The 25,125-nt window shown below is 41.4% G+C and overlaps 4 protein-coding genes across 6 annotated transcripts; 3 read left to right on the forward strand and 1 right to left on the reverse strand.

Annotated features, from left to right (window-relative positions):
* Positions 1 to 1,459: 1,459 nt before the first annotated feature.
* Positions 1,460 to 6,523, forward strand: cldn10b (claudin 10b). 2 transcript variants are annotated; one of them, XM_052564647.1, is made up of 5 exons: positions 1,460 to 1,762; positions 3,175 to 3,336; positions 3,451 to 3,532; positions 3,625 to 3,729; positions 6,367 to 6,523. In XM_052564647.1, exons 1-5 carry the CDS (start codon positions 1,543 to 1,545, stop codon positions 6,518 to 6,520), a joined length of 723 nt encoding a protein of 240 aa, XP_052420607.1. In that variant the 5' UTR covers positions 1,460 to 1,542; the 3' UTR covers positions 6,521 to 6,523. The 2 variants fall into 2 exon arrangements, with proteins under 2 accessions (XP_052420607.1, XP_052420606.1); XM_052564646.1 differs by having other exon boundaries at positions 1,467 to 1,762; positions 6,364 to 6,523.
* An 828-nt stretch (positions 6,524 to 7,351) lies between these two features.
* LOC127964420 (claudin-10) lies at positions 7,352 to 9,525 on the forward strand. The gene is made up of 5 exons (XM_052564644.1): positions 7,352 to 7,666; positions 7,738 to 7,899; positions 8,141 to 8,228; positions 9,057 to 9,152; positions 9,246 to 9,525. The coding sequence occupies exons 1-5, from the start codon at positions 7,435 to 7,437 to the stop codon at positions 9,424 to 9,426; spliced, it is 759 nt and encodes a 252-aa protein (XP_052420604.1). The 5' UTR covers positions 7,352 to 7,434; the 3' UTR covers positions 9,427 to 9,525.
* Positions 9,526 to 10,271: 746 nt separating this feature from the next.
* LOC127964421 (claudin-10) lies at positions 10,272 to 14,014 on the forward strand. The gene is made up of 5 exons (XM_052564645.1): positions 10,272 to 11,287; positions 11,594 to 11,755; positions 11,821 to 11,902; positions 12,970 to 13,077; positions 13,457 to 14,014. The coding sequence occupies exons 1-5, from the start codon at positions 11,056 to 11,058 to the stop codon at positions 13,614 to 13,616; spliced, it is 744 nt and encodes a 247-aa protein (XP_052420605.1). The 5' UTR covers positions 10,272 to 11,055; the 3' UTR covers positions 13,617 to 14,014.
* Positions 14,015 to 14,625: 611 nt separating this feature from the next.
* On the reverse strand, positions 14,626 to 24,159 carry plbd2 (phospholipase B domain containing 2). Of its 2 annotated transcripts, XM_052564606.1 has the most exons (11): positions 23,861 to 24,158; positions 18,459 to 18,552; positions 18,196 to 18,354; positions 17,294 to 17,394; positions 17,009 to 17,223; positions 16,840 to 16,934; positions 16,608 to 16,768; positions 16,421 to 16,516; positions 16,157 to 16,228; positions 15,505 to 15,657; positions 14,626 to 15,423 (listed from the first exon to the last, which is right to left on the reverse strand). In XM_052564606.1, the coding sequence occupies exons 1-11, from the start codon at positions 24,052 to 24,054 to the stop codon at positions 15,090 to 15,092; spliced, it is 1,674 nt and encodes a 557-aa protein (XP_052420566.1). In that variant the 5' UTR covers positions 24,055 to 24,158; the 3' UTR covers positions 14,626 to 15,089. The 2 variants fall into 2 exon arrangements, with proteins under 2 accessions (XP_052420566.1, XP_052420567.1); XM_052564607.1 differs by lacking the exon at positions 16,157 to 16,228 and having other exon boundaries at positions 23,861 to 24,159.
* Positions 24,160 to 25,125: the final 966 nt, after the last annotated feature.

Here is a 25,125-nt window from a genome sequence, read left to right on the forward strand (position 1 = left end):
AGAAATCCTGAAGACAGTTGGATCAGGTGTGTATGATTAGGGATGGAGCTAAACTCTTGAGATTGAAGGAGTCCATGCCTTAAGATCAACCCAACCCCTCCACCCCCCAAACCCCTCCCTCCCCAACCCATGTGGAGAAAAAAAAGACACTTCCATAATGTACTTAAAGTGCTCTAATTGCATGCACTAATTTTGTATTTTATATACTAAAACAATATTCTTTAGTACTTCTTAAAGGGATGGTTCACCCAAAAATGAAAATGCTGTCATCATTTACTAACCCTGATGTCATTCCAAACCTGAATGAGTTGGTGGTTGCCATTGACCTCCATAGTAGTAAATCAAATAAAAATACTATGGAAGTCATTGCAAATGCCAACTGTCTGATTACCAGCAATTTTCAAAATATCTTATTTAATGTTCAGCATAAGAAAGCAACTAATACAGGTTTGGAACGACATGAGGTTGAGTAAATGATGACAGAATTGACATTTTTGGGTGAATTATCAATGTGGGTGAACTGTACTATTTTGGGATACCATGGATATGCACTAAAATGAACTTTTAACATGCTATCTCTGTATTTAAAAATGTCACCAATTTAGTCACCACTTGAACCCATCTTTCATACACTAGTACACTCAAGTGTAGCATTAGTGCATATTCATGGCGTCCCAAAACAGCACAGTCGAGTAAATGTTGTTTATCTTGAGAATTATCATTTTTAGTATATTAAATACAACATTAGTGTGTGAAAATAGAGCACTTTAAGTACATTATGGAAGCAATCTTTTTTAACCTGGGCTTAAAGCAGTCTTAATACTGTACTTCATCTCACACTGATGAACAGGTTTGGGTCGTGTACTTACAAAACACAGTGGGATAAGTCTTATTATTTCTTATTGATTATCAACATAAGATTTACAATGAGGAATTAATGAATGTTAAGGAACAGTTATTGATAGATTAAATTACCACTTAATCTGTTTGATCCTTTATTTATTAGTCATTCATTTATTATAAAGATGATGATGAAAGAATATACAGATTCTGCCGGCTGGTCTGGCAGACTTTCACTTTTTTACTTTAGTAAAAAATAATGCTAGCACTTTATTTTGATGGTCTTGATTCTAAGTAACATTGCTTCTTTGTGTCGTCTAACTCTCATTAGATTCAGCTCTTTGTGATGGTCTTCCAGCAGACATTTACTTTAGATACTTTACAAGTATGTCAACTTATTCTAACCCTAACCCTAGCAGTCTACTAGTACTCTACAACAGTGAAAGCTCGTAGATATGTCAACAGAATGTGTAAAAGGGGACCATCAAAATCAAATGTAACCAAAATAGTAAGTAGAAAGTCCTGTTAATAGTTCTCTGTGTTACCACCTTTCCACTGTCTCCTTCAGTGGCTGCACTCAATCTTTTGGTTTGGCACACCCTCCCAGTGCTGTCAAATGAGAATATATGAGCCAGCTGATGTAGAGCGCTCACTAAACCTGGAGAACCGCAGGAGTGACGGCTGGAGAACTGAAGAAGAACAATGAGTAACATGGCAAGAGAGATCCTGGCGTTTATCCTCACCACCTCGGGGTGGGTGCTGGTGTCCTCCACCTTACCTACAGACTACTGGAAGGTGTCTTCAATCGACGGCACGGTGATCACCACAGCCACCTTCTGGTCCAACCTGTGGAAGACCTGTGTGACCGATTCTACTGGAGTCTCCAACTGCAAAGACTTCCCTTCAATGCTGGCGCTGGACGGTCAGACACGTCTCTTTTTGTGTGATGTTTGTGTGCTTGTATGTTTACATGCATGTATTTTATCATTATTATTATTGAAGCCAGTAAATAATGAACAGTTTAAGAAATGTTATGGGGGAAAAATCAGACTGATTAATCAGATGTATGTACATCTCTGAGACTTTTATCCAGACGGACAGATCTTCAGATGCATTGAAGCTCCAGCTCCTTGGATCATCTTAGATCACGCTGGATCTTCAGATTTTCTTCATGTCGCTCCAGTGCTGCCGATCACAATCTCTCATCCGGCTTCATTTGAAATTGAACCTTTACTCAGACTCTAATGCTAATAACAAATACGTTTGTAATGCTTTCATTCAAAATAAATTCAGTAATAATTTCAGGCATCATTACCCCACTGTGTATATGTATTATTCATTACATTTTAATATAATATAAATTTAATGACACACCTGTGAGTTGACATAATGTCTTGAATCATGAGAAGATCATTTTTTCTATGATTAATTCTCTCATTTGTGCAAATGTAAACTCACTTCAGTGTGGAATGACTCTTTTCCTTCTAACATGTCAATGTTTAGCACTTTTCAGAAAGCTGTGGGCAATAAATTAGATGCATTTATCTCCAGGCTGTTTTCCATTCATTTAGTAGCATTTGTGGGTTAACTAGCGAGCTAATGTTTGCCCAGAGAGTAGCTAGCAGAGCATGTTTGTGGATACCAGTCTGCTCTTCCATGACTGAAGGAAGGACAGATATCAGAGAAACTCGTTCTCTACTACAGCTTCATCAGTTTGTGTGAATTAATTAATCTGCCATTTCATTTCTGTCAAAATATAAACTCATTACATTAATATTCTGTTATTATTTTTATTACATTATAAATACAGAGTTCTGGCATGAAACTCTAGATGGCGCAGTCCAATAGATCTAACACAATCTGACCTAATGACATCATTATCACACGTCACAGCTGATTGGTTCTCTCCTGTATCAGTAGCCAATGAGCTCGCTGCTCAACATTCACACGTATGACTAGTGCTTGCTGTAGCAGTTGCAGCTTGCTTCAGAAACCCTCCTCCTTCCCCAGCTCCACCTGTATAGATCAGCTACGAGGCGTTCATGTAAACTCTATGGGGTTATTTCATCTGTTATGTGTGCAGCAGCAGTGTTTCTTACATGCTCTCAGCAGCATGTTGTGGACGTATTGACAGCAGCAGCAGTGTAGCAGATCTCTTCCACCAAGACCAGATACATTAATACATTGTCATGTACATTACCGTGCTAATCCCTCCGAGCTGTGATGTCAGAAATATATTGTTGTAATGATGTATTGTAAAATATTTCACTTGAGCATTCTTTGGATGAACAACAAAGAAAGGTGAAAACAAATGTTTTTGCATGTTTTGTGCAGGTTATATCCAGGTGTGTCGTGGACTGATGATCGCTGCAGTCTGTCTGGGTTTCTTTGCTTCGATCTTTGCTCTGATTGGCATGAAGTGCACTAAGATCGGTGGTCCTGACCAAACCAAAGCCAGAATTGTCTGCTTGTCTGGGATCACCTTCATGTGTACTGGTGCGTTTGACATCTGTTTCTCCTGTGTACGGTTCTGTTATCCACAGCTGGACATGCCTAGTGCTGGACTCAAATATAACGATTCAGTAACTTGTGCATGTTGTTCCTCTGCAGGTCTGTGTTCTCTCAGCGCCTGCTCTCTGTACGCGCACAGGATCACGTCCGAGTTTTTTGACCCCATGTTTGTTGCGCAAAAGTATATATCTATTATTTTTTTCTCTACCAACCTTAGCCTGACTGAAGGTGAGTGTAGCGATGTTGCTGATGAAATGCTGTGCTTCTCGTCAGGTATGAACTGGGTGCTGCCTTGTTCATCGGCTGGGCCGGCTCGACTCTGTGCATCCTCGGAGGGGCGCTCTTCTGCCTGTCACTGTCTGATGGCATGAGCAACAAGTAAATTTCTAATATCTGAGATGAGTATGATTACCAAACAATGAAGTACTTAAAACGTAAATGTTTTTCCTTCGCGTTTTTCAAAGTTTCACGTACGGATGATAACATTTTGTCAACATAATTGTAGCTGTTCACACAGATCTGTGAAAACAACAAAAAACCCTGTATTACTCACTCCAGGCCAGTAGTTTGTAAAGAAACACAGGGCCTCATTCATGAAAAACATGCAGAACAAATTTCTGTGTAAATCGCTCATAAAGTCGTTCTGAAGTTAACTTTCAAATTCACAAAAATGTTCATATTTTCAAGATGTTAGTTGGTACAACAGAAATGTTCACCTGCTCCCTATCACATGTAAATGATGCGTAAAGATTCAGAATATTTCCCAAGTCTTTCTGCGCTTTCTCTCTTCTTTTATATTTGAGAGTTGAAAACTGTTCAAATTTGCGTAAAACGCAGCACTCATCACGGTCACTTCTTTCCCAGCGTCCAATCACTTGAGCCAAACCTGAGAATATTACACTGCGTTCCTGGACACGTAACTGATGTAGCTGTAATTCATAGGCAGGGATTATTGTTATTGTGAATGATTGTTCACGAGAACCCTGTTTATGAACCATCGGAATAGACGTTTATGATCAAACATCTGATGTTTTTGAAGTGTTTGTGAATCCTGAGTATAGTTTTCAGGAAGGTCTGTTTTATGGGCAAATTACTTTGAATTTACTGATATATTTACACAAGTTTCACGAACGAGGCCCACTGTGTGCACATACCTGTAGACTGAACACGTAACACATATGCACAGGATGATACCGTTTTCACAAATTCACATTTTTGTATTATGATGGGATCATTTTCTTGCACTTTGAAACCCATTTTCAAAAGATTGTTTGCAGGCCCACAATATGCTGGGTTACACTTTATTTCGATTGTCCAATTTATACATTCTACCTAACTATAAGTAACTCTGTAACTACATGTCAACTACACGTCTACTAACTCAGAGTAGACTGTTAGGCTAGGTTTAGGGTTAGTTGAATAAGTTGAAAAGAAAGTGTTAGAGGATATTTCCAAAAAAGTTGGGACACTGTGAGTAAAAAAAGGATGGAATAATTTACAAATCTCATAGACTTATATTGTACTCACAATAGTATATAGATAACATATCAAATGTTGAAAATGAGACATTTTGAAATGTCATGCCAAATATTGGCTTATTTTTGGATTTCATGAGAGCTACACATTCCAAAAAGTTAAATGTACATATAAGAAACAGCTGGAGGACCAATTTGTAACTTATTAGGTCAATTGGGAACATGATTGTGTATAAAAAGAGACTCTCAGAGCATCATTGTCTCTCAGAAGTCAAGATGGGCAGAGGATCACCAATTCCCCCAATGCTGCGGCGGAAAACAGTGGAGCAATATCAGAAAGGAGTTTCTCAGAGAAAAATTGCAAAGAGTTTGAAGTTATCACCATCTACAGTGCATAATATCATCCAAAGATTCAGAGAATCTGGAACAATCTCTGTGTGTAAGGGTCAAGGCCGGAAAACCATACTGGATGCCCGTGATCTTCGGGCCCTTAGATGGCACTGCATCACATACAGGAATGCTACTGTAATGAGAATCACAACATGGGCTCAGGAATACTTCAAGAAAACACTGTCGGTGAACACAATCCACCGTGCCATTCGTTGTGATCAGTGCTCAGTTCAGAAGCTGCATCTCTGATGGTGTGGGGTTGCATGAGTGTGTGTGGCATGGGCAGCTTACACATCTGGAAAGATGAGCACCATCAATGCTGAAAGGTAAATCCAAGTTCTAGAACAACATATACTCCCATCCAGACATCTTCTCTTTCAGGGAAGACCTTGCATTTTCCATCATGACAATGCCAGACCACATACTGCATCAATTACAGCATCATGGCTGCGTAGAAGAAGGATCCGGGTCCTGAAATGACCAGCCTGCAGTCCAGATCTTTCACCCATAGAAAACATTTGGTGCATCATAAAGAGGAAGATGTGACAAAGAAGACCTAAGACAGTTGAGCAACTGTAAGCCTGTATTAGACAAGAATGGGACAACATTCCTATTCCTAAACTTGAGACACTTTTCTCCTCAGTCCTGAGATGTTTGCAGACTGTTATAGAAAGAAGAGATAATGCCACACAGTGCTAAACATGGCCTTGTCCCAACTTTTCTGAGATGTGTTGATGACACAAAATTTTATTTTTTCCTTAAAATTATACATTTTCTCAGTTTAAACATTTGATATGTCATCTATGTTGTATTCTGAATAAAATATTGAAATTTGAAACTTCCACATCATTGCATACTGTTTTCATTCACAATTTGTATAGTGTCCCAACTTTTTTGGAATCGAGTTTGTACTAACTGCCAGTTGACATGTAGTGGCAAAGTTACTTACTGTTAGTAGAATCAAAATAAAGTGTTACCAAATGCTGTTGTCATGTAAAAGCAAGGCCAAAACCCATAAAAAGTTTTCTGTTTTTAATTGAAAACAGTGTCATGTAAGATATAAGCTCCAATGTGTTTTTGACTCAAACTACAGGTCATTTCTGGTCACCAAACCTTAACAGATGATGATACTATCTCCTCCTTTCAGCAGTTCTCCGTATCCATCGGACAGAAGAGCTTTCGTCAACAGTGGAGCGTCTTTAATGTCTCGTGCGATGCCACAGAGTCAGTCGTCTCACACCAGGAGACCTCCGCCAGAATACAGCGGCCCTTCCAAACACTTCGACAAAAACGCCTACGTATAACACCCCCGGCTGACTCCGGCCATCCTCGCCTCATCCTCGCCTCATCCACGCCTCATCCTCGCCTCATCCTCGCCTCATCCTCGCCTCATCCTCGCCTCATCCACGCCTCATCCTCGCCTCATCCTCGCCTCATCCTCGCCTCATCCTCGCCTCATCCTCGCCTCATCCACGCCTCATCCACGCCTCATCCTCGCCTCATCCTCGCCTCATCCTCGCCTCATCCACGCCCCCCGCTGATGGCTAATATCTCACTGGTATCTTTTGTTAGCTTATTCAGTGCCTTTGGATGGCCAGCTCAGATGACCTGTACAGATGCTGTAATTGAAGTTTTGGTCAGGATTATAATTTGCAGTTTTGAAGACTCTGGCATATGTAATGTGATTTCAGCTCCACGTGTATGTTTACGCAGCGCTGCATGTGATTGTGTCATCTGTTGGTAGCTGTGCTGTACTCCAGCAGTTTTGGGTGACTCATGCTGGTTGATCATGATTTTGAGCCAGATTGAGTTATGTTTCTGGAAAATGTCAAATGAAATGACACTTTTCAATACAGATACAGATTCGAGTTTCAATACTGTCTGAATTTCTAACACTGGATTGTGTAGCCTGTATTGCCAAGTCTCAGTCATCATTGTGATTAAGAAAAATGTTTATTTTGTTGTTGATATTTAATAAAATTCCACATTGCTATAATTGCTGCAAGGTATTTTTGGTGCATGCAACAGAGTGCATAATATCTGCTGCATTCTAATAGCACTGCGTCTATTTTCTCCACCACACACACTTGATAATATTTATAGTAAACCAGCATCACGACGTGTGTACATACACAACACAACACGGTCCGTCCTCTGTTTCCTAAACTCAGACGGCATCCTCTGCTGAAGAAAGAGCGTATGCTCAGCTCACAGGAACATGAGGAAGAGTCTGATACAGGTGTTTGGATTCTTGATCTCTACTTTCGGCTGGCTGTTTGTGAGCTGCACGCTAGCCATGGACTACTGGAGGATCTTCTATGTAGGAGGCAAAGGTGGTAACTGGATGATCAAGGGGACGTGGTACTGGTCGAACCTGTGGAAGGACTGTGTGGTGGACACCTCGTCCGTCACTAACTGCAGAGACTACGATGTGCTGTGGGCCGTCACACGTAAGTGCTCTGGCGTCTCCAGCCTTCCTCACATCTTCACAGTTATCTGAGCTGGTGTTCCTCTTCAACAGCGTATGTTCAGGGGGTCCGAGGCCTGCTTCTGATCGCCATGAGTCTGGGGCTCATCGCCGCTGTGCTCTGCTTTATTGGGATGGACTGCACATACATCGGCGGAAGTGAGAAACACAAAGACAGAATATTATTTTTCGGAGCAGCTTTTCATTTTGTTGGTGGTGAGTAAAGCCATTTTTCCAGTATTTGTACATTTATATAACCACACACATCTGATCTTTATATACATACAGGTTGAATACAAGAGGAGTAGGCACTTGAGCTTTAAATTCTTCTGTTACATGGATGATTAATAATCAGCATCGCTCCTCCTACAACTCATTTAAACAAGAGTATCAGATCATTTAGCAGTGTTCACCCGCACATACTGTATATTAAATCTTTTGTTTGTTGTCCTCACAGGAGTGTCGGCGCTTGCGGCGTACTGTTTATACACAAACAGAGTCGTCAGCACTGCCCTATCACCCGCTGCTGACAGAAGTATCATGAGGTACATGCCCAGAACAGACCGAGAGCGTCACACTCACAGCGCAGGAAACAAGAGAGAATAATAGTGATGATCGAGATAGCACTGGGGGAAAGATGTGCATTTCATTGCTTTGAATGTGCATTTGATGAACTTCAAATTAATACATGAAATATTTAACTTTAAAGTACAACAAAAGATCATTACAACATTTTTAAAAAGCAAATAAAAAAACATGTTGATTACATGCTAAAGCACATGTAAAATGTTTAATTATTGTTTTAAGCACGCTAAAAAAGTACAGCTAACTGTGTTTAATATAAATTGAAATGATAATTTATTGTAATTTAATTGCAAATAGCGTGCAATTATTTGTTCAATAAGTGTACATTCAGTTCATATGTCAAGTCATATGTTCATATGTAAATATATCTATAAAATGTACTCTTTTTAAGTGCACTTTTAAGTTTTGTATTAAGTTTTGTGTCAGTACTAAGCACATCAGAAGAACAGTATATTAGATGACAAAATGATGAGAGAAATCAAACGGAGAGGTAGAGAGGAGCCAGACATGTCACAGTTTGAAGAGTGCTGTGGATTCATCTGCTCCAGCTTCTACTGATCATCACATTCACATCAACAATCACAACTAATTACATTTCATGTACAACTGATCAGGGGGTCATATAAAAGTGAAAAGATTTCATATATAGAAATATCAGTCAAAGATGAGACGCAAATCCAGCTGCATATATGAATCTAGTACTAAATTATTAATAATCACATTCAGTGCTTATTATCAGATGCCAGAAATGTACAGAAGATGTTACTGTTCTATTGATGTTTGAGCAGGTATGGGTTAGGAACTCCCATTTTCTTTGGATTGATTGGAAGTTTCTTTATAATTCTGGGATCTGTATTATACGCAGTGACAATCATCGCGAACAGGTAAATAATCTGCTCTGTTACGGTAAAACTTACAAACAATGTGTCTCAACAAAGAAGATCAATGAATCTGCAGTCCTCTTCTTTCTGTTGTAGTGGGCTGACAGTATTTGGCAGGAAAGCAGACGCTCCTCCATCGAGTAAAGCACAGTACACGTCTGCGTACTACGCCCCGTCCAGACCGTCTGTCCATCTCAGCCAGTCCAGCGGCTCTCGGGTCTCCAGGATGTCTCGGGTCACCGGGGAGAGCATATCTCCCAGAGACACATTCGTCTGAACTTCAGAAAGCTCTGTAACATTGCAATCAAATCTGTTCTGCAACAGCTCAACTTATTTTTCAAATGCAGTAGTATAATAAAAAAGTAAATTCATGGCTCCTCTGGCTTCAGTGATTTCAGTCAATGATCCGACCAGAAGCTAACTCTGCCTGAATCTAAACTGACCTTTATCTAATTCCTTAATTACTTTACACATTTAGACATCATGCTTTCATTAATACTGTCAGATGTAAAAATCATTGTGCTGTAAATCTGAATGCTTGTGTGTTTGATCACTGTAGGACTGATATTTCTGCTAGACAGCACTCTAAATACAATATAACTAGATCTAAATAGCACCACAACTCACAGTAAAAGCAGTAAGGCATAATAGACTTACAGACGTGCATCTCAATAAATCAGAATGTCGTGGGAAAAGTACATTTCAGTAATTAAACTCAAATTGTAAAAACTCGTGTATTAAATAAATTCAGTGCACACAGACTGAAGTAGTTTAAGTCTTTGGTTCTTTTAATAGGGGTGATTTTGGCTCTCATTTAACAAAAATCCACCAATTCACTCTCAACACATTAGAATACGTCATAAAACCAATAATAATAATAATAATAATAAACATTTTTAGTGAATTGTTCTTCTGGAAAGTGTGTTCATCTACTGTACATGTACTCAGTACTTAGTAAGGGCTCCTTTTGCTTTAATTACTGCCTCAGTTCAGCGTGACATGGAGGTGATCAGTTTCCAAATGAAATACAAAACTTGCTCTCATCTGAAAAGAGGAATTTGGACCACTGGGCAACAGTCCAGTTCTTCTCCTTAGCCCAGGCAAGACTGATGTCCTCTCACGTTGTGTGTGGTTCAGGAGTGGCTTAACAAGAGGAATACGATGACTGTAGCCAAATCTCTTGACACGTCTGTGTGTGGTGCTTTTGATGTCTTGACCCCAGCCTCAGTCCATTCCTTGTGAAGTTCACTCAAAGTCTTGAATCAATTTTACCTGACAATCCTCATAACGCTGCGGTTCTCTCAGTTGGTTGTGCATCTTTTTCTTCTACACTTTTTCCTTCCACTCAACTTTCTGTTAACATGCTTGGATACAGCACTCTGCGTCAATGATTGTCTTCTGGACAACTGTCAGAGCAGCAGACTTCTCCATGATTGTGTAGCCCAGTGAACCAAACTGAGAGACCATTTTGAAAGCATGAGTTTCACAATTTGAGTTGAATTACTGAAATAAATAAACTTTTCCACAACGTTGTAATTTACTGAGATGCACCTCTACAGTGAATCTTCTCTAAAGCTGCTTTGAAATCACGTGTGTTGTCAAAAGCACTGTACAAATAAACAAGGCTTCTTTTCCAGCTCATGAAAAACACTTTGTCTTTCTTCTGTTTCCAGTTTGGTGAACGAGGTGACATTTGTAGATGTGAAATCATGTAATAGGGGTTGTTCTGATCTGTATGTATAATAAACACAGTATGTCAGAGTGGCCCTGATGGCACCACAAACAGTGTCCTCCTCCCCTTGAGTCAGTGAGCACACTAGATCTGTCCAGCACACCTCCAGGAAGGTCTGTCCTCCTTACTTCTGCCTTCACAGATCTTCTCTAACTGCACCAGACTCTTCCCAGCATGCATTACAGGACGGTCATGATGTACACTGAAATAGGGTGCTTCGTAGCGTGCGTCTGCGGCTGGATCTTGGTTTGTTCCACGATGCCGACGAATTACTGGACTTACTCTGAAGTGGACAGTTTAGTTCTGACGTCTGGCCACTATTTCTCCAACCTCTGGAAAGACTGTCTGTCTGACTCCACGGGCGTTTCTGACTGCAAAGAGTTCCCCACCCTGCTGGCTCTGCAGAGTGAGTATTACTAGAAAGATCCCTTAGTATTATTTATTAGAGACAAATGATTTACTTTATCTACTGATTAGCTACTGAGGAACTATCTTAAATCTATATGTGCTATTACTTACTGTAAAAGTAGCTGTGTTACTGTAGTACTGTAATCATTGGTCCTGTGCATAGTTACCTATAAATGATGGAGCATTATTATGAAGTGTAACCGATAACTGCACGACTTCACGTGAAGCTGCTTTGAAAACATGTTGTATTGTAAAATGCTCTTTACCAATAAGTGTGTCTGTTGCTGTGTTCATCGTTCACCAGCGTACATTCATCTGTGCCGATCTCTCGTCATCACCTCCATAATTCTGGGATTGTTCGGGGCCATCCTTGCTTTGGTGGGGATGAAGTGCACAAAACTAGGAGGCTCTGAAATCATGAATGCGAAGGTCACCTTTGCTGCAGGGATGAATTACCTCCTGTCAGGTAAACACTTCACTTGTCCTGTTGTTCCAGTACGTGCATGTGAGCTTGATCTGTGTCTGTTTTAGGTCTCTGCGGTATGTTTGCCTACAGCTGGTACGCCCACAAGGTGATTTCTGAGTTCATGGATCCAAATTACAGAGCAAAAAAGTGAGTAGCCTTACCAAAAAGAAGTTTAAGTGTGCTATTAGTAAAAATAGGAAAGAATGCTTTTAGTTTTTTTTTATGAACTCCTCATGAATATACTTAAAATGAACATTAAGTATACTTAGAAAAATTACAAATATATTTGAGCTATACATTTGGGCTATACTGTGCTCCAATCCATGTTTTCATTATTATACGCTAGAGGGCGCTAGTACACATCTTCTGCACAGAATTTCCAAAAAAACACAAGTGAAGAAGAAAAAGAAACACCAGATACTTACACATGTAACATGATCATCTGACATGAAACAGCATCAAAACTGTAACGTTATGGAATAAAATGTTGACTGATGTACAGTAGAGGTAATAATTGCAGTCACGCTTTATGGTTCGATCGACCATATGTTTTGATTATCATTCTAGTCTTTTCAGCTTTTTTCTCAATGTTATTTATTTATTTTTTATGAAACACAAAGTGTTGAAAAGAAGAATGCATGAAGCTAGAATAAAATGTTTTTGTTCACAAGCAGATATCTGTTATTTCTGTTGATGCTTCCATACGTATGTTCAGATATTCATATAACAATATATATACACATTAAAACCTAAATAGGGAGATAGTAGTATACTTTAAGTATGATGTAAAGAGTCTACTTGCAGTATAAAACGAATAAACTAGTAGTTTACTGAGACTACACTTAAAAGTGTACAAAGTATTTAATGAGTAAACTGTCAGTAAACATATAAGCTCACTTTTAGTAAAATTGCAGTACAAACTACAAACACAAAGGCAAACTAGTTGTGTACTCAAAGTTTGCTACTTTTACATACTAAAAAGTGGGCCAATTTAGTCCCAAGGAGTACTGAAACAGTACCCTTACAAGTATACACTGATATTTGTATACTTGCTACATAAAGTATACTTGAAAATATACTTGAACTTTACTAAATATACCTAGTAAAACAAACTTGAAGTATAGTGCTTCTTGACGAGGGCTCTCTGAACCCGATGAGATGATGGTGGTTTTGTGCTGGAGGTCTGAGACTGGCTCTGTGTGTGTGCTGAGCAGGTTTGAGCTGGGCTCCGCTCTGTTTGTGGGATGGGGCGGCTCGGCTCTCCTCGTGGTGGGAGGATTGGTGTTCAGCATCACCGCAGGGAAGGAAGCCTGCCGATCCAGGTATCACTGCACATCATCCGTCAACTACACCACAAACAAATCCCATTTCAGCCGCAGACTCTGTAGTGTTAAGAGATAAGAATGAACAAGCATGTTCTTCAGATTCGCCCTGTTGACAAAGAGGTGAAGGACGCCCAACTGGTTGTAATAAAACATGTGCATAAAGGGATCAAACTTGGCATCTTGTGTTCCACTGGGATAGCTGGTTATATAATCAGTATTCAATGTGTCGTGCAAAGGGCAAATTGAGCACAAATGCACATTTTCACACTGAATGTAGGAACAGGAATTGTTCGTATCTGCTTGGCCTTGTGTTGGTGAATTTTGGACAGATGTCCTGTCACTGATTGTCATCACGATTAGATGTTTCTGATTTCAGCTCCAAGACCCAAGAGATGTCCAATCACACTCCTCCCTCCAATCTCTCTGAAGCGAACCAGAAGACACACAGTCCTCCGCTGTCACCCATCCCTGACCGAGCGAACCAGAAGACCAGCAAACCTCCCAAAGCATCTCACGCCGTGGACGCTTACGTCTGATGGCTCCCTTATAATCTATAATCTTTAGGAGAATGTCCTTAGTAATAGTTTGAGGCACGTGTTTAGTAACACAGAGATTGAAACACTGGTGTCCAGTCAAGAGCTGGAGGAATGGTTTGATAGAAGTTAACAGGATCTGCTGGTCTGTGCTAATAAAGACTGACGCTCAGCGCTCCTACACGTCCAATACAAAACTACTGACTTCTCTGGATTATTCATATTTCATAGTAAACAATAACTGATCAAGTGTGTACCTAATGATCACTTTGTCAAATAATGAATTTAATATTGTAAATTTGAACCTCACAATACTAGTGTTGTCACAGTACCGAAATGTCAGTAGTCTACCAAAACCAGTCAAATTTCAGTTCTCTGTACCATAGTAAAAATGACTTGAAATATATATATATCGTAGTTTATTAATAATGATAATTATAATACTTTAATACTTTGTTGCCTTCAAAATATTTTCCTATCAAGTAAACTTTGCTTTAAAAAGGTCTTGTAAAAAGTTATAAAAGTAATAAAATGAAGAATAAATGAAGTCATTATGCAGAACGAGGTCTATCTATTCTTCATTACTCTCCAAGATCAACTGTGACCTATGTTTGTTTGTCCCATGCGTTGCTATGGTTATTACTGTGACGTCACATGCAGCCTCTCAGAATTCGCGCTCTTTTGGGGAAACCGCCGTTATAATCAATAAAGATGTCCACACTGCTGTTAGGGTGTACTCACACGAGGGAAGGTTTGCTTTAACTCGAGCTCCAGTGCGATTATTATTCATTTTGTTTATTATAATGACAGGGTTTGCAACCGTACTGAACTCTAAAGCATTGAATGAAACCCATCTACTGTGGTCACATGCTCATCAGTCATGTCTGTGATTGGCTACGATGCTCCTCACAGAGCTGAAGAATGACTGCTAATGTCAGTTCTTTATGAATTTGCAATGCCTTGGTAACAATACACTTGTACTTTACACTACAAATGAAGAAGCCTGCAGGACTTTCAGTTTGAATGTTTGTTTTAATTGAGAATCAGACTACTTTAATTATCCTTAATTACCATTCACTTACATTGGCCCTAACTTTAACCCACATCCCCCTCAACAGCAGCAAAAGTGTTCAACATGAGGCATATTTTCCCTAATGAGTCATTCTTATTGATTAGTTAGCAAGCACAGGACAATGGTGACACCGGATTATAAACAGATGTGTTCAGATGAAAATATAAAATTATGTTTGTATGCTTTCACACTTTGCTTATGATACATTTTATTTAAAAAAAAAAAAAAAAAAAAAAAAAAAATTGTATATTTTAGAAAACAGAATAATGGCCCTAGTCTGAACACACAATTATTAAACAATGTCCATATTTTGATGTGCAAGGCCTGTGTGAGAAACTGAAGCAGCAGCAGCAGAGTCAGGACGTGTTTGATTCTTCTGCTCCTCTGAACACTGGAGGATCGGATCAGGAGGACCACCTGACGTGCACGGGCTGGAAGTCCCAGCGGTCCGGGTGACCCATGTGCAGGAGGGAGCTGTAGGGCGAGCTGCTCCACTGGAAGACGGGCACCTGATCCCAGGTGGGACCGCTGACGGCCAGCAGCTCCAGACGGCTGAACAGGCCAGCGCTGGTCACCTTCATGTCTGTGCCGCCGTGAGGACGCTGCTTCAGAGCCCCGAACGGATACGAGCCGTTCCCAGGATTCAGGTCTGAGCGGGCGGAGATGGAGTTCTCTCCGTTCTGAGCGGGGTCACAGCCGTCACAGCGAGACAGAGGGTCCTCCTGGAAGTTATTATACCTACACAGGACACACAGACTCCATCAGCAGGACATGTGCAGCACAGGGAGCCGCTCTCTACACCGCAGGTAAGAGTGATACCTCATCAGGCGCACCATGGACTCCATGTCTGTCACCAGAGACTGGTTCCTGCGGAAGATCTGCGCTCTGGGGTTGTCTCTGAAGGAGAACCAGGAGCCGTATTTCTGCACCAGCTCCGGTCCTCCGCTGGCGTTGAACACCTCCTCGAAGTACCTGAGACAGAAGAACACAACCTGAGATCTGCAGCTTCAGCCCAGGCCAGACGGGCCACAGATGTTTAACGCCCCCATCGTCTGCGAGCTCGCACGACAGCAGGAAACACACCGTCTTTAGAGAGAAGTGCATCTGAACTGATCATGACTATAATGGAAGAGCTCCTGTTTTTGATTGGTTTTATTTCAGGCTGGGCTAGGGCCTAAATCTGAGGCCTGTGCAGGGCTCTATGAACGATCCCTTGTATAGGTTCGTCAGAAATGAATTTTAAAAGAATTGTACTTGCATAAGAATCTGTTAATAAAGTTGTGCTGGTCAGTGGTTAAAGTCATCATCACAGCTGAAGTGTGTTTGTCAGTGATCAAGACGTTGATTACTCATGCTACAGTATATAACGACAGCACACACACTACACCACTGTCTCTCTACAAACACATGCTGTGATCACATCTGTCTCAGCACAGCACCAAACACACAGGCTCTGATGGTCTAGACTCACGGGATGTTGTAGCTGGCCCAGTATCCCGTCTGAAACAGCTCCTCCGTTCTGTCTGCGGTTACGATCGTCCCACTGCAGGACACACACACACACACACACACACACGGTGTTTCTGCACTGACATGCTTAATATCTTCTGTCATTCACCCTAGGAAGTGATAATGTTAATACAGAGCACTGGGACAAGCATCTCGAGATGTTCGGTCTTTATTATATAATGAATAAGAGTGAGTTTGACGCACTCCGTCTCAATCAGACTCTTACGGTATTTGCTCCAGAACGGTGAAGAGGCCTGGTTGAGTGTATCCCTGTCCCGGGACGAAGGCCTTGTAGTCCACCACCATCCACTGATTGTTGTACCTAGCCAAGCAAGCGACGGAGAGCGTCTGCTTCAGTCCCAGTGAGAAGTGTGTGAGAAGTGTGTGTGTAAGAGAGAGCAGAAGTCATTTACGTTCCGCTGTTGTACTTGCTGAAGATGTCGGTCCAGGCTCGACCGCTGGGAGCGAGGCGATTGGCCACGATGTTCCTCAGCCACTCCATGACCGCTCCACGGGGCTGAACCAATCCCCACAGCGCTGCGTTACTGTTGCCTATGGTGGTCTCCAGAGTCACCTGAAGAGAACACACACACATGAGACACAAACACCAACAGCAGCTTCAGCTAGAGACAATCGCTCCATTACCAGACCACTGCTGAGCAGATAAAAGTCATCTCCTGAGAAAATAGTGCCAGGATAGGAGGAGAACACTTGGATCCTGCCAGGAATGATGTCCTTCTCTGCAGGAAGAGTGATGAGATGTTATACAGTCAGTCTAGCACAGACAGACAGCACAGTGAGGAGAGCTTGACACCTGCGGGAGCCGTGCGGTAGGTCAAGCTGTATCTCTTCAGGATCCTCAGCATGGACTGGTAGTTGTTCCAGGTGTCGTGGGACACCAGCAGATCCTTCAGACCCGGGAGGAACTTGATGAGAGCCGAGCAGGAGCCAGAGCCCACGGAGCGAGACGGGCTGGACTTGTTCAGTGCCTCCTCCAGGTCCTCCAGGTCTCCACCCATCTGGAACAGCCTGAGAGACGGAGAACACACGATATAACACTGCGCATGGACTGAGAAGAGGAAGAGCTGTCTGCACTCACAGGAAGCCGAAGGGGTTGATGGAAAAGCTTCCAGAAGGAAAGTCGATCTGTCCGTTGTATCCGTCCTCCAGACCTCGCAGCTGCAGCAGAGACAAGCGCACCTGCGGAGAACATCACAGCTGTGGGACACTCGGCACGACCGGACCATAACTTCAGATAGAAATACACATTAGAGTGCAGAAGTGTTGTAGGTGTGCGTTAAGGAGGCAGCCTCATCAGAGACGCACGAGATGTGATGAGGATGTAAGTGTATTATAATGCATCTGTTATTCTGTCCAGATGAAGCGCTGCTGTAGTGTTCATTAAACTACTGCAGAAAAACTGAAACCAAGCCGAAGTACCCAGACATAGATTATGCTGTTGTTTATTGTTGATTAAGCAACCTAATTATTCTTGATTTATACACATTATGCACTTTTTTCCACAGATAGTTATGCTTTAAATAAAGTGCATTAGTAATATTTTGCTCGATGCACCCTCTTGTGGCCTCAGGACAGAAGCCAAAAGCTTTTCTCCCCCTAACTGAAATGATGCATTTTAAAGTCAAATAGAATTAGAATTTTGATAATATTGAATTACAGAATTCGAGTGTAGTTCTCCAGCCGTTTTGACAGAACGAGTGACCACACAACAGAAAGAGTGGTTCTGCATTAACACGTGCTCACATGGTGAAAGAGAAGTCTCTCTCAACACCCAGCAGCTTTCTGTTGGTCACTGCGGCGAGGTCATGTGACCAACTCGAAAATGAGTGAAACTGATGTGAGGAAGTGTTTCACCCTCACAAGAAACACCTACTGAGTGGACTTTACTCACCACACTGTCACATGAGATGATCCTTTACACACCCTGACAGACAGAGCTGGTTCAGTCCGAGTGTGTGTGTGTGTGTGTGTCTCCTGTACCTGGTGCCAGTACGGGGCGTCTGCGTGTGTGTCCATCTGCTGCGTGACCCACTGCAGGTTGCTGGTGATGTAGTCTTTGAGCCGCTGGCAGTAGCTGACATCGTGAGAGAACGGGCCGCAGTAACCCATCAGTGTGTTCATCCAGTGCTTGTAGATGAGCTGCACACACACACACACACACACACACACACACACACACACACACACGTTACAGAACTGAAGAACAGAACAGATGAGTGTAAAGAGTGTGTCTGCAGTGACACCTGTGAGGAGACGGCAGCCTCCACGACTCCAGCAGCGTACGCCTGCAGCGTGTCATTATAACCCCCGCTGGTGCTGACCTCCAGGAACGCCCACCTGACACACACACACACACACACACACACACACACATCAGGTTATGATGCACTCCTGTCCTTCACACAGAGAACACACACACACACACACACATGCTCTCACAAAACTAGAGGTATTTCGTATTGCTTGGCGGGAAAGTAGCATATCCTACAGAAAAGCATTAAAAACTGCTAGATCTGATTACTTCTCTTCTCTTTTAGAAGAAAACCAACATAACCCCAGGTATTTATTCAATACAGTGGCTAAATTAACGAAAAATAAAGCCTCAACAAGTGTTGACATTTCCCAACACCACAGCAGTAATGACTTTATGAACTACTTTACTTCTAAAATCGATACTATTAGAGATAAAATTGCAACCATTCAGCTGTCAGCTACAGTATCGCATCAGACAGTGCACTATAGACCCCCTGAGGAACAGTTCCACTCATTCTCTACTATAGGAGAGGAAGAATTGTATAAACTTGTTAAATCATCTAAACTTACAACATGTATGTTAGACCCTATACCATCTAAGCTCCTAAAAGAGGTGCTTCCAGAAGTCATAGGTCCTCTTCTGACTATTATTAATTCCTCATTGTCATTAGGATATGATGGTGGATCAGCACCTAGAAAGGACCTCTGCCCTGCCCTGAAAGACAGCGGAGACCAGGACAACTAGAGCCTCAGATACAGATCCCCTGTAAAGACCTTGTCTCAGAGGACCACCAGGACAAGACCACAGGAAACAGATGATTCTTCTGCACAATCTGACTTTGCTGTAGTCTGGAATTGAACTACTGGTTTCGTCTGGTCAGAGGAGAACTGACCCCAACTGAGCCTGGTTTCTCCCAAGGTTTTTTTCTCCATTCTGTCACCGATGGAGTTTCGGTTCCTTGCCGCTGTCGCCTCTGGCTTGCTTAGTTGGGGTCACTTCATCTACAGTGATATCATTGACTTGATTGCAAATAAATGCACAGACACTATTTAACTGAACAGAGATGACATAACTGCTTTATTGACACACTGTCTTCTTATGTAATGCTGTTCCAGTTGCTTTGTCACAATGGGTTTTGTTAAGATTTCTATATAAATAAAGGTGACTTGACATGACTACTACTACTAGTATGGGTCAGTATTTTTTTAATAAAGCACTACTTTTGTTATTGTTCAGTATCCTTTTTGAAAACTATTGTTTAATTAAAGAGTCAGTGAGATGAAAATTCTAAGCTTCTTATCACTGTTTATAAGTCCTGTAAAACAGGTTTAAATCCATCCAAGGTTAAAAAACATTGTCATTTTGTCAAAATATCATTTTAAAATTACCAATTCTCAGAGATCCCCAAACGGTTCGCACGAAGCTGTTCAAAAGATTCAGTTTCCTTAAACCCCACCTTTCGGTAGCATACTGTGTTCTGATTGGTCAACTAACATAGTCAGGTTTGATTGGTTGTTCCGCACACACCTCCACGGTAAACTATGCGTTAGCATCTGTTTGGGGTGAATTGTGTCTTCTTCCTCTCATCGCGAAGCAAACAGTAAAATAAAAAACTTGAACAGTCTCGCTGCTTTTTCTTCTGTGTGTGTGTATTCAAGCCGCGCTTCTGTTTGAATCTGAATAGCGCGTTCAGCGCGGGGGCGTGGTCACGAAGGGAGACATGAAAAACAGACATCGAGTTGTTTTCATATGGATTACTTTATCACAGAATATCTGTTAGCAGCACTTGTTTAGTTTTAAAGTAGACATGTCAAGCTTTCTATAGATATCTCTCTCATGTCTCTTCGTTGAGTATTCACGGAGTTACAGTTCATTTTAATGACGTGTTTGTACATGACGATCAGCGCAGACAGGCTGCAGACAGCACACATACTGATAAGATGCTCGGGAGAAAACAAACACATAACTTCATAATCACACTTCGCGTTGTGATTTGGAGATGCTCGTTGGTCTAAATAAAGTTGGTAATGAACCCTCTTTTATGGCCAAACTAAGGGTGCTCCGATTGATCGGTCGCTGATCATAATCGGCCGATAATAGCTTTGGGATGTTTGATCGGCCGTCTCTATAAAGGCCGATCCAGAAAAGCCGATCAGATGATGCAAAACTCGCGAGATGATTTTTTTACGCGCTGCTAAAAATGGCTTCACCGGTCTGGCAATTCTACGTGGTGTGCGAAAAAGATAATACATTAGCAATCTGCAACGTGTGTACCAAGCAAATCCCACGAGGCGGAAAGCACGCAAAACATTTTAACACCACCAACCTCATCAGACATTTGAAGGTTAGTCACGTAAAGGAATATGAGCAGTCTTCAAAGTTAGCTAGCGCAAAGAGAGAGCGAGACAGTTCAGCAACTCAAGCGCCACTCACTCAGCTGTCAGTAACAGAGACATTTCAAAGAAAGCAACCCTACAGCAGGGACCGTAAGAAGCATAAAGAGATATCAGACAAAATAATGGAATTCATTTGCCTAGATCACCAGCCTCTGTCTGTTGTGGAAGACGAAGGGTTCCAGCGACTCATGTCCTATTAAGATTCACGTTACACTCTGCCAGGGCGTAAATATTTCACTGATGTGTGCCTGCCGCAGTTATACCAAACAGTGTTTACATATGTCGACAGCCTTATGAAGGACAACATAACATCGATTGGTTTCACTAGTGACATTTGGAGTGCGAGTGTATGCCCCATGTCCATGTTGAGCCTCACTGCGCAGTTCATTAATCAAAACTTCGAACTACAAAAAGTTGTTCTATATTCTCAAGAGTTTTCAGGGTCTTGTTGCTGCATTCAGCGACATGTTTCAAGTATGGGGAATCCCCAAGGAAAAAGTGCATGTTATTCTAAGGGATAACGCAAAGAACATGGAAAAGGCCATGAGGGATGCCAATCTACCCAGCCTGCCTCTTTAATTCGCTCTGTTGCGCGTGCGCGCACACACTCACACAAACAAATGTGTAAAATACGTTTTCTCACCTCAGAAAAGTGGTGAGTAGCCTAGAGAAAAAGAAAAGTAGCCTAAAGCTAAATTTAAAGACTCAGATGTTATGTCTTGTCTTATTTTATTTATATATTCTCCAGGAAAGTTGTATTAGTCAAGTCCTAAGTTGTTCCTAATAACCAAGCACAAGTTAATTTGTTGGAAATGTTGCTTCCAAATAAATACACAGTTGTCAATTCATGATGCGTTGTCTTCTCTTAATTGTAATACTTAATGTGCATTGTTGTTAAATATTGTTTAAAAAATTATGCTACATGATAAATAGAAGGCTTCAAATAGACCCTGTAATCGGTGATCGGTATCGGGTGATACAGCTTCCAGCAATCGGGGATCGGCCCCAAAAATCCTGATCGGAGCACCCCTAGGCCAAACGCTTTGAAAATCCTGCTGAACTCACCGAGATTAGAAAAGCAGTCATCAGTGAAATGTTGTGAACACAACAAAAGGGATTTGTTGAACTGCTCTGGTATTGTGGTGAAAATGAATTTTAGCCATTGGTTCTTCTGATCTTCATTCTTTGGCAGTGAAAATAAAACACACGGTCTCCTCGACATGATGCTCTCACACCAACCAGAGCATCTGTGTGTGTGTGTGAGGGGGGGGGGGGCAGGTCAGAGGTCAGTTTCTCCCAAGACGGTAGGCGGAGATTATTTTGCAAAGTGCTCCTAGTGACGTACATAGAGATGGGCAAAAGATTTGAAATCTATAACGACTCGTTTCAGCGATTCAGAGTCGACTCCTTACTTTAGAAGCCAATAACTTTATAAATCGTGTACTTTTTGATTTAATTGCTTTGCACATTGTTTACACTGATGGACAGCTACATCATACACTGTAATACAGGTCATTTTTGATTTCCCATCTGTGTGGCTCTTTAAACGGTATCAGCCAGTGTGGTCAACCTCTACTCAAGACCCTTTCTCTGAGGTTAAAGGGTTAAGTGTTTGATCAGGATTGAAGCTGAACTCTGCTGGACGTGGATGGCCAGGAGCAGGGTTGGGCTCCCATGACCTAAACCCACAGTGAGCACAAGGGCAGAAGCGCCTATGTTTGCCTGTCTTTACGTCATATGATCATCATATGACACATTCTCTGGGAAAAGGCGGTTTTTTGGAGCGTAGCTTAGAATAGGCACACTTTTTTCATAATTTCTGCCCATGGGTTTTTGTAAAACATATGTACTCATATGTATATCTTTTTAAATCAACATTTTCATACAAGATTCTGTATAAATTAAGTTATACAATTAAATTGAAAGATGGCCTTTAAATGCTGCTGCTCTCCCCGTCCCTCTCCAGCAGGAAGACTCATGATTTACTGCCGTGGACTGTGTTTATGGATTGGAAGTGCTCTAATAAAAAAGATAGCGATCGGTGTTCAAACACATTCACACACCAGCCTGGCCAGGACTTATTTTATAGGTTCAGTTGTGTTTACATTTTTACATTACAGGTTTAGTATTCTAGGGCTGCCAAATAGAGGTCTGCAAGGCCATTTTTTCTTTCTTTTCCTTTTCTTTTTTTAAGATCAGACTCAGGTATATGGTCAGCTCACTGTCTGCTGCTGGCCGCTTAAAAAAAAGAAACCATGGCTGTATTTTAGGGAAGTCTTGGGTTAGGAGTTATTTCCTTTCATGGTCTAAAATGCAACTTCAACTTAAAGAAAAATCCCCATGACCCTGTCACGAGTCCCACTGACCTTCTGCAGAGTTTAACCAGTGCACCTTCAACATACGACAGAGGACAACCTAAAATATGATCAAGTATGAACACAACACATATTTGGTTGACATATTCTCAGTGGATGACGACTTCACTGAATTCAGTGATGTACAGCCTTTAACTGTCCTTCTGCATTATAAACACTGTTTTCCTAATGAATGTGGTTCAGTCGCTTTCGTTTAAAGCGCTACATAAATAAAGGTGACTTCCTCTCCAGATTACAATGTGTGAGAGATCTGAAACACTAGAGGACTAAAACATATCCCCTGTTTTCATTTAAGAATGAATGAATGAGTTTAATTCAGTTCTGCTGGAGAAACACAGTCTGATCTGAGGTTTATGAAGTCTGTCATGTTCCCAACACAACACACGTCTCGCTTTATACAGTGCATCTTTTTTGTTTGTTTTCTTTTTACATACAGAACCGTAGACGGTTTATTCAAATAAAACGTGTTAATAAACACACACTCTCTCTCTCACACACACACACACTCTCTCTCTCTCTCTCTCTCTCACACACACACACACACACACACACACACACACACACACACACACACACACACACACACACACACACACACACACACACACACACACTCTCACCCGGTGTTATTGATGTCGTCGGTGAAGTTGGCGACGGCGACGGAGTTGGGCTGGAGTCCTTCTCTGAGGAACAGACGCGATGTTTTCTCATCATAGAGCGCGGAGTAGATCTGAGCCCGGGACAGGTGAACAGCACACAAGAACAACAACAAGAGATAACACGCCATTGAACCTCTACAAACACATCTCTTCATCGTCTTTCTGAGGTTTACCGGCGGCTGACAGACATCTGCTGCATCAGACACAAACTGAACAACAATGACAAGAAGCTGCCAATACTTCTTCTTTTTCTTCTTCTTCTGTGGTTTTTATCTGGCGGTTTGCAAACGAAGTGCATTAGCGCCATCTGCAGACTATCATCCCTCCTGGGGTGGAGCCGCTCTTCTCTCTAGAAACATGGCACATAGTCTTTATTCTTCATAGTTATGATTAGTGTTTCTACTTGACTAACTGTGGCCCAGGTCAGGAAGCAGACAGACTGGCTAAACCTAGCATCTGCTAGCTGCCTCCCGTCACAGAGCTCAGCTGTCACATGGAACTGATGTTGATAGTGTTGAAATTATTCAACCAAGTGATGATATCTCAGATCATTATTTAGTTCTGTGCAATCTTCATATAGCCAAAATTGTAAATTCTACTTCTTTGTTACAGGTATGGAAGAACCATCATGTTTGTGTTCGCTGAATGTGACCCACAATCTCAAATTCTCCTCAGTGGCCAAGGAAATATTAATATTTATGACAAAAATGATACTTTGTCATTTAAAAGTTTCCAACAAAGAAATGGATTGGCTTCTGTCAGCTTGTTGAACTGTTTTATTTGGATAATCTCTCATATGATGCTGTAGAGAGCATCCAGCAGGTTAACATTTTAAACCAAATTCTACAAAACAGATGATGAAAAAAAATCTAATTTCATGCAGCGCAATAAAATAGTTTCTCTTCCCTACAGCCATACGATGAAGAATGAATGAGTGTTTAACTTAAAGCAAAAACTAAAGAGATGAGCAGTTTAATTTATAGAGAATGATAAGTAACCGTGAGAACAGATAGTGTACCCTTCTAATGTGGCGGTGCCTTCCCAAAATGCAAGAGTGAATAGATAGTGGAATAACTCCTCATTCTCTACACCTCACATTTATACAACATGATTGCATATGATTATGGTATTTCAGGTACTGTATCTTGCATTTAATTCAGTGTTTAATACACTGCCTGAAGTAGAAACTTTAAAAAAACTAAAGTACTCTTTGTATTCAAAATGAA

This window comes from Carassius gibelio, chromosome B9 (genome assembly GCF_023724105.1).
Source record: "Carassius gibelio isolate Cgi1373 ecotype wild population from Czech Republic chromosome B9, carGib1.2-hapl.c, whole genome shotgun sequence".
Lineage (NCBI taxonomy): Eukaryota > Metazoa > Chordata > Actinopteri > Cypriniformes > Cyprinidae > Carassius > Carassius gibelio.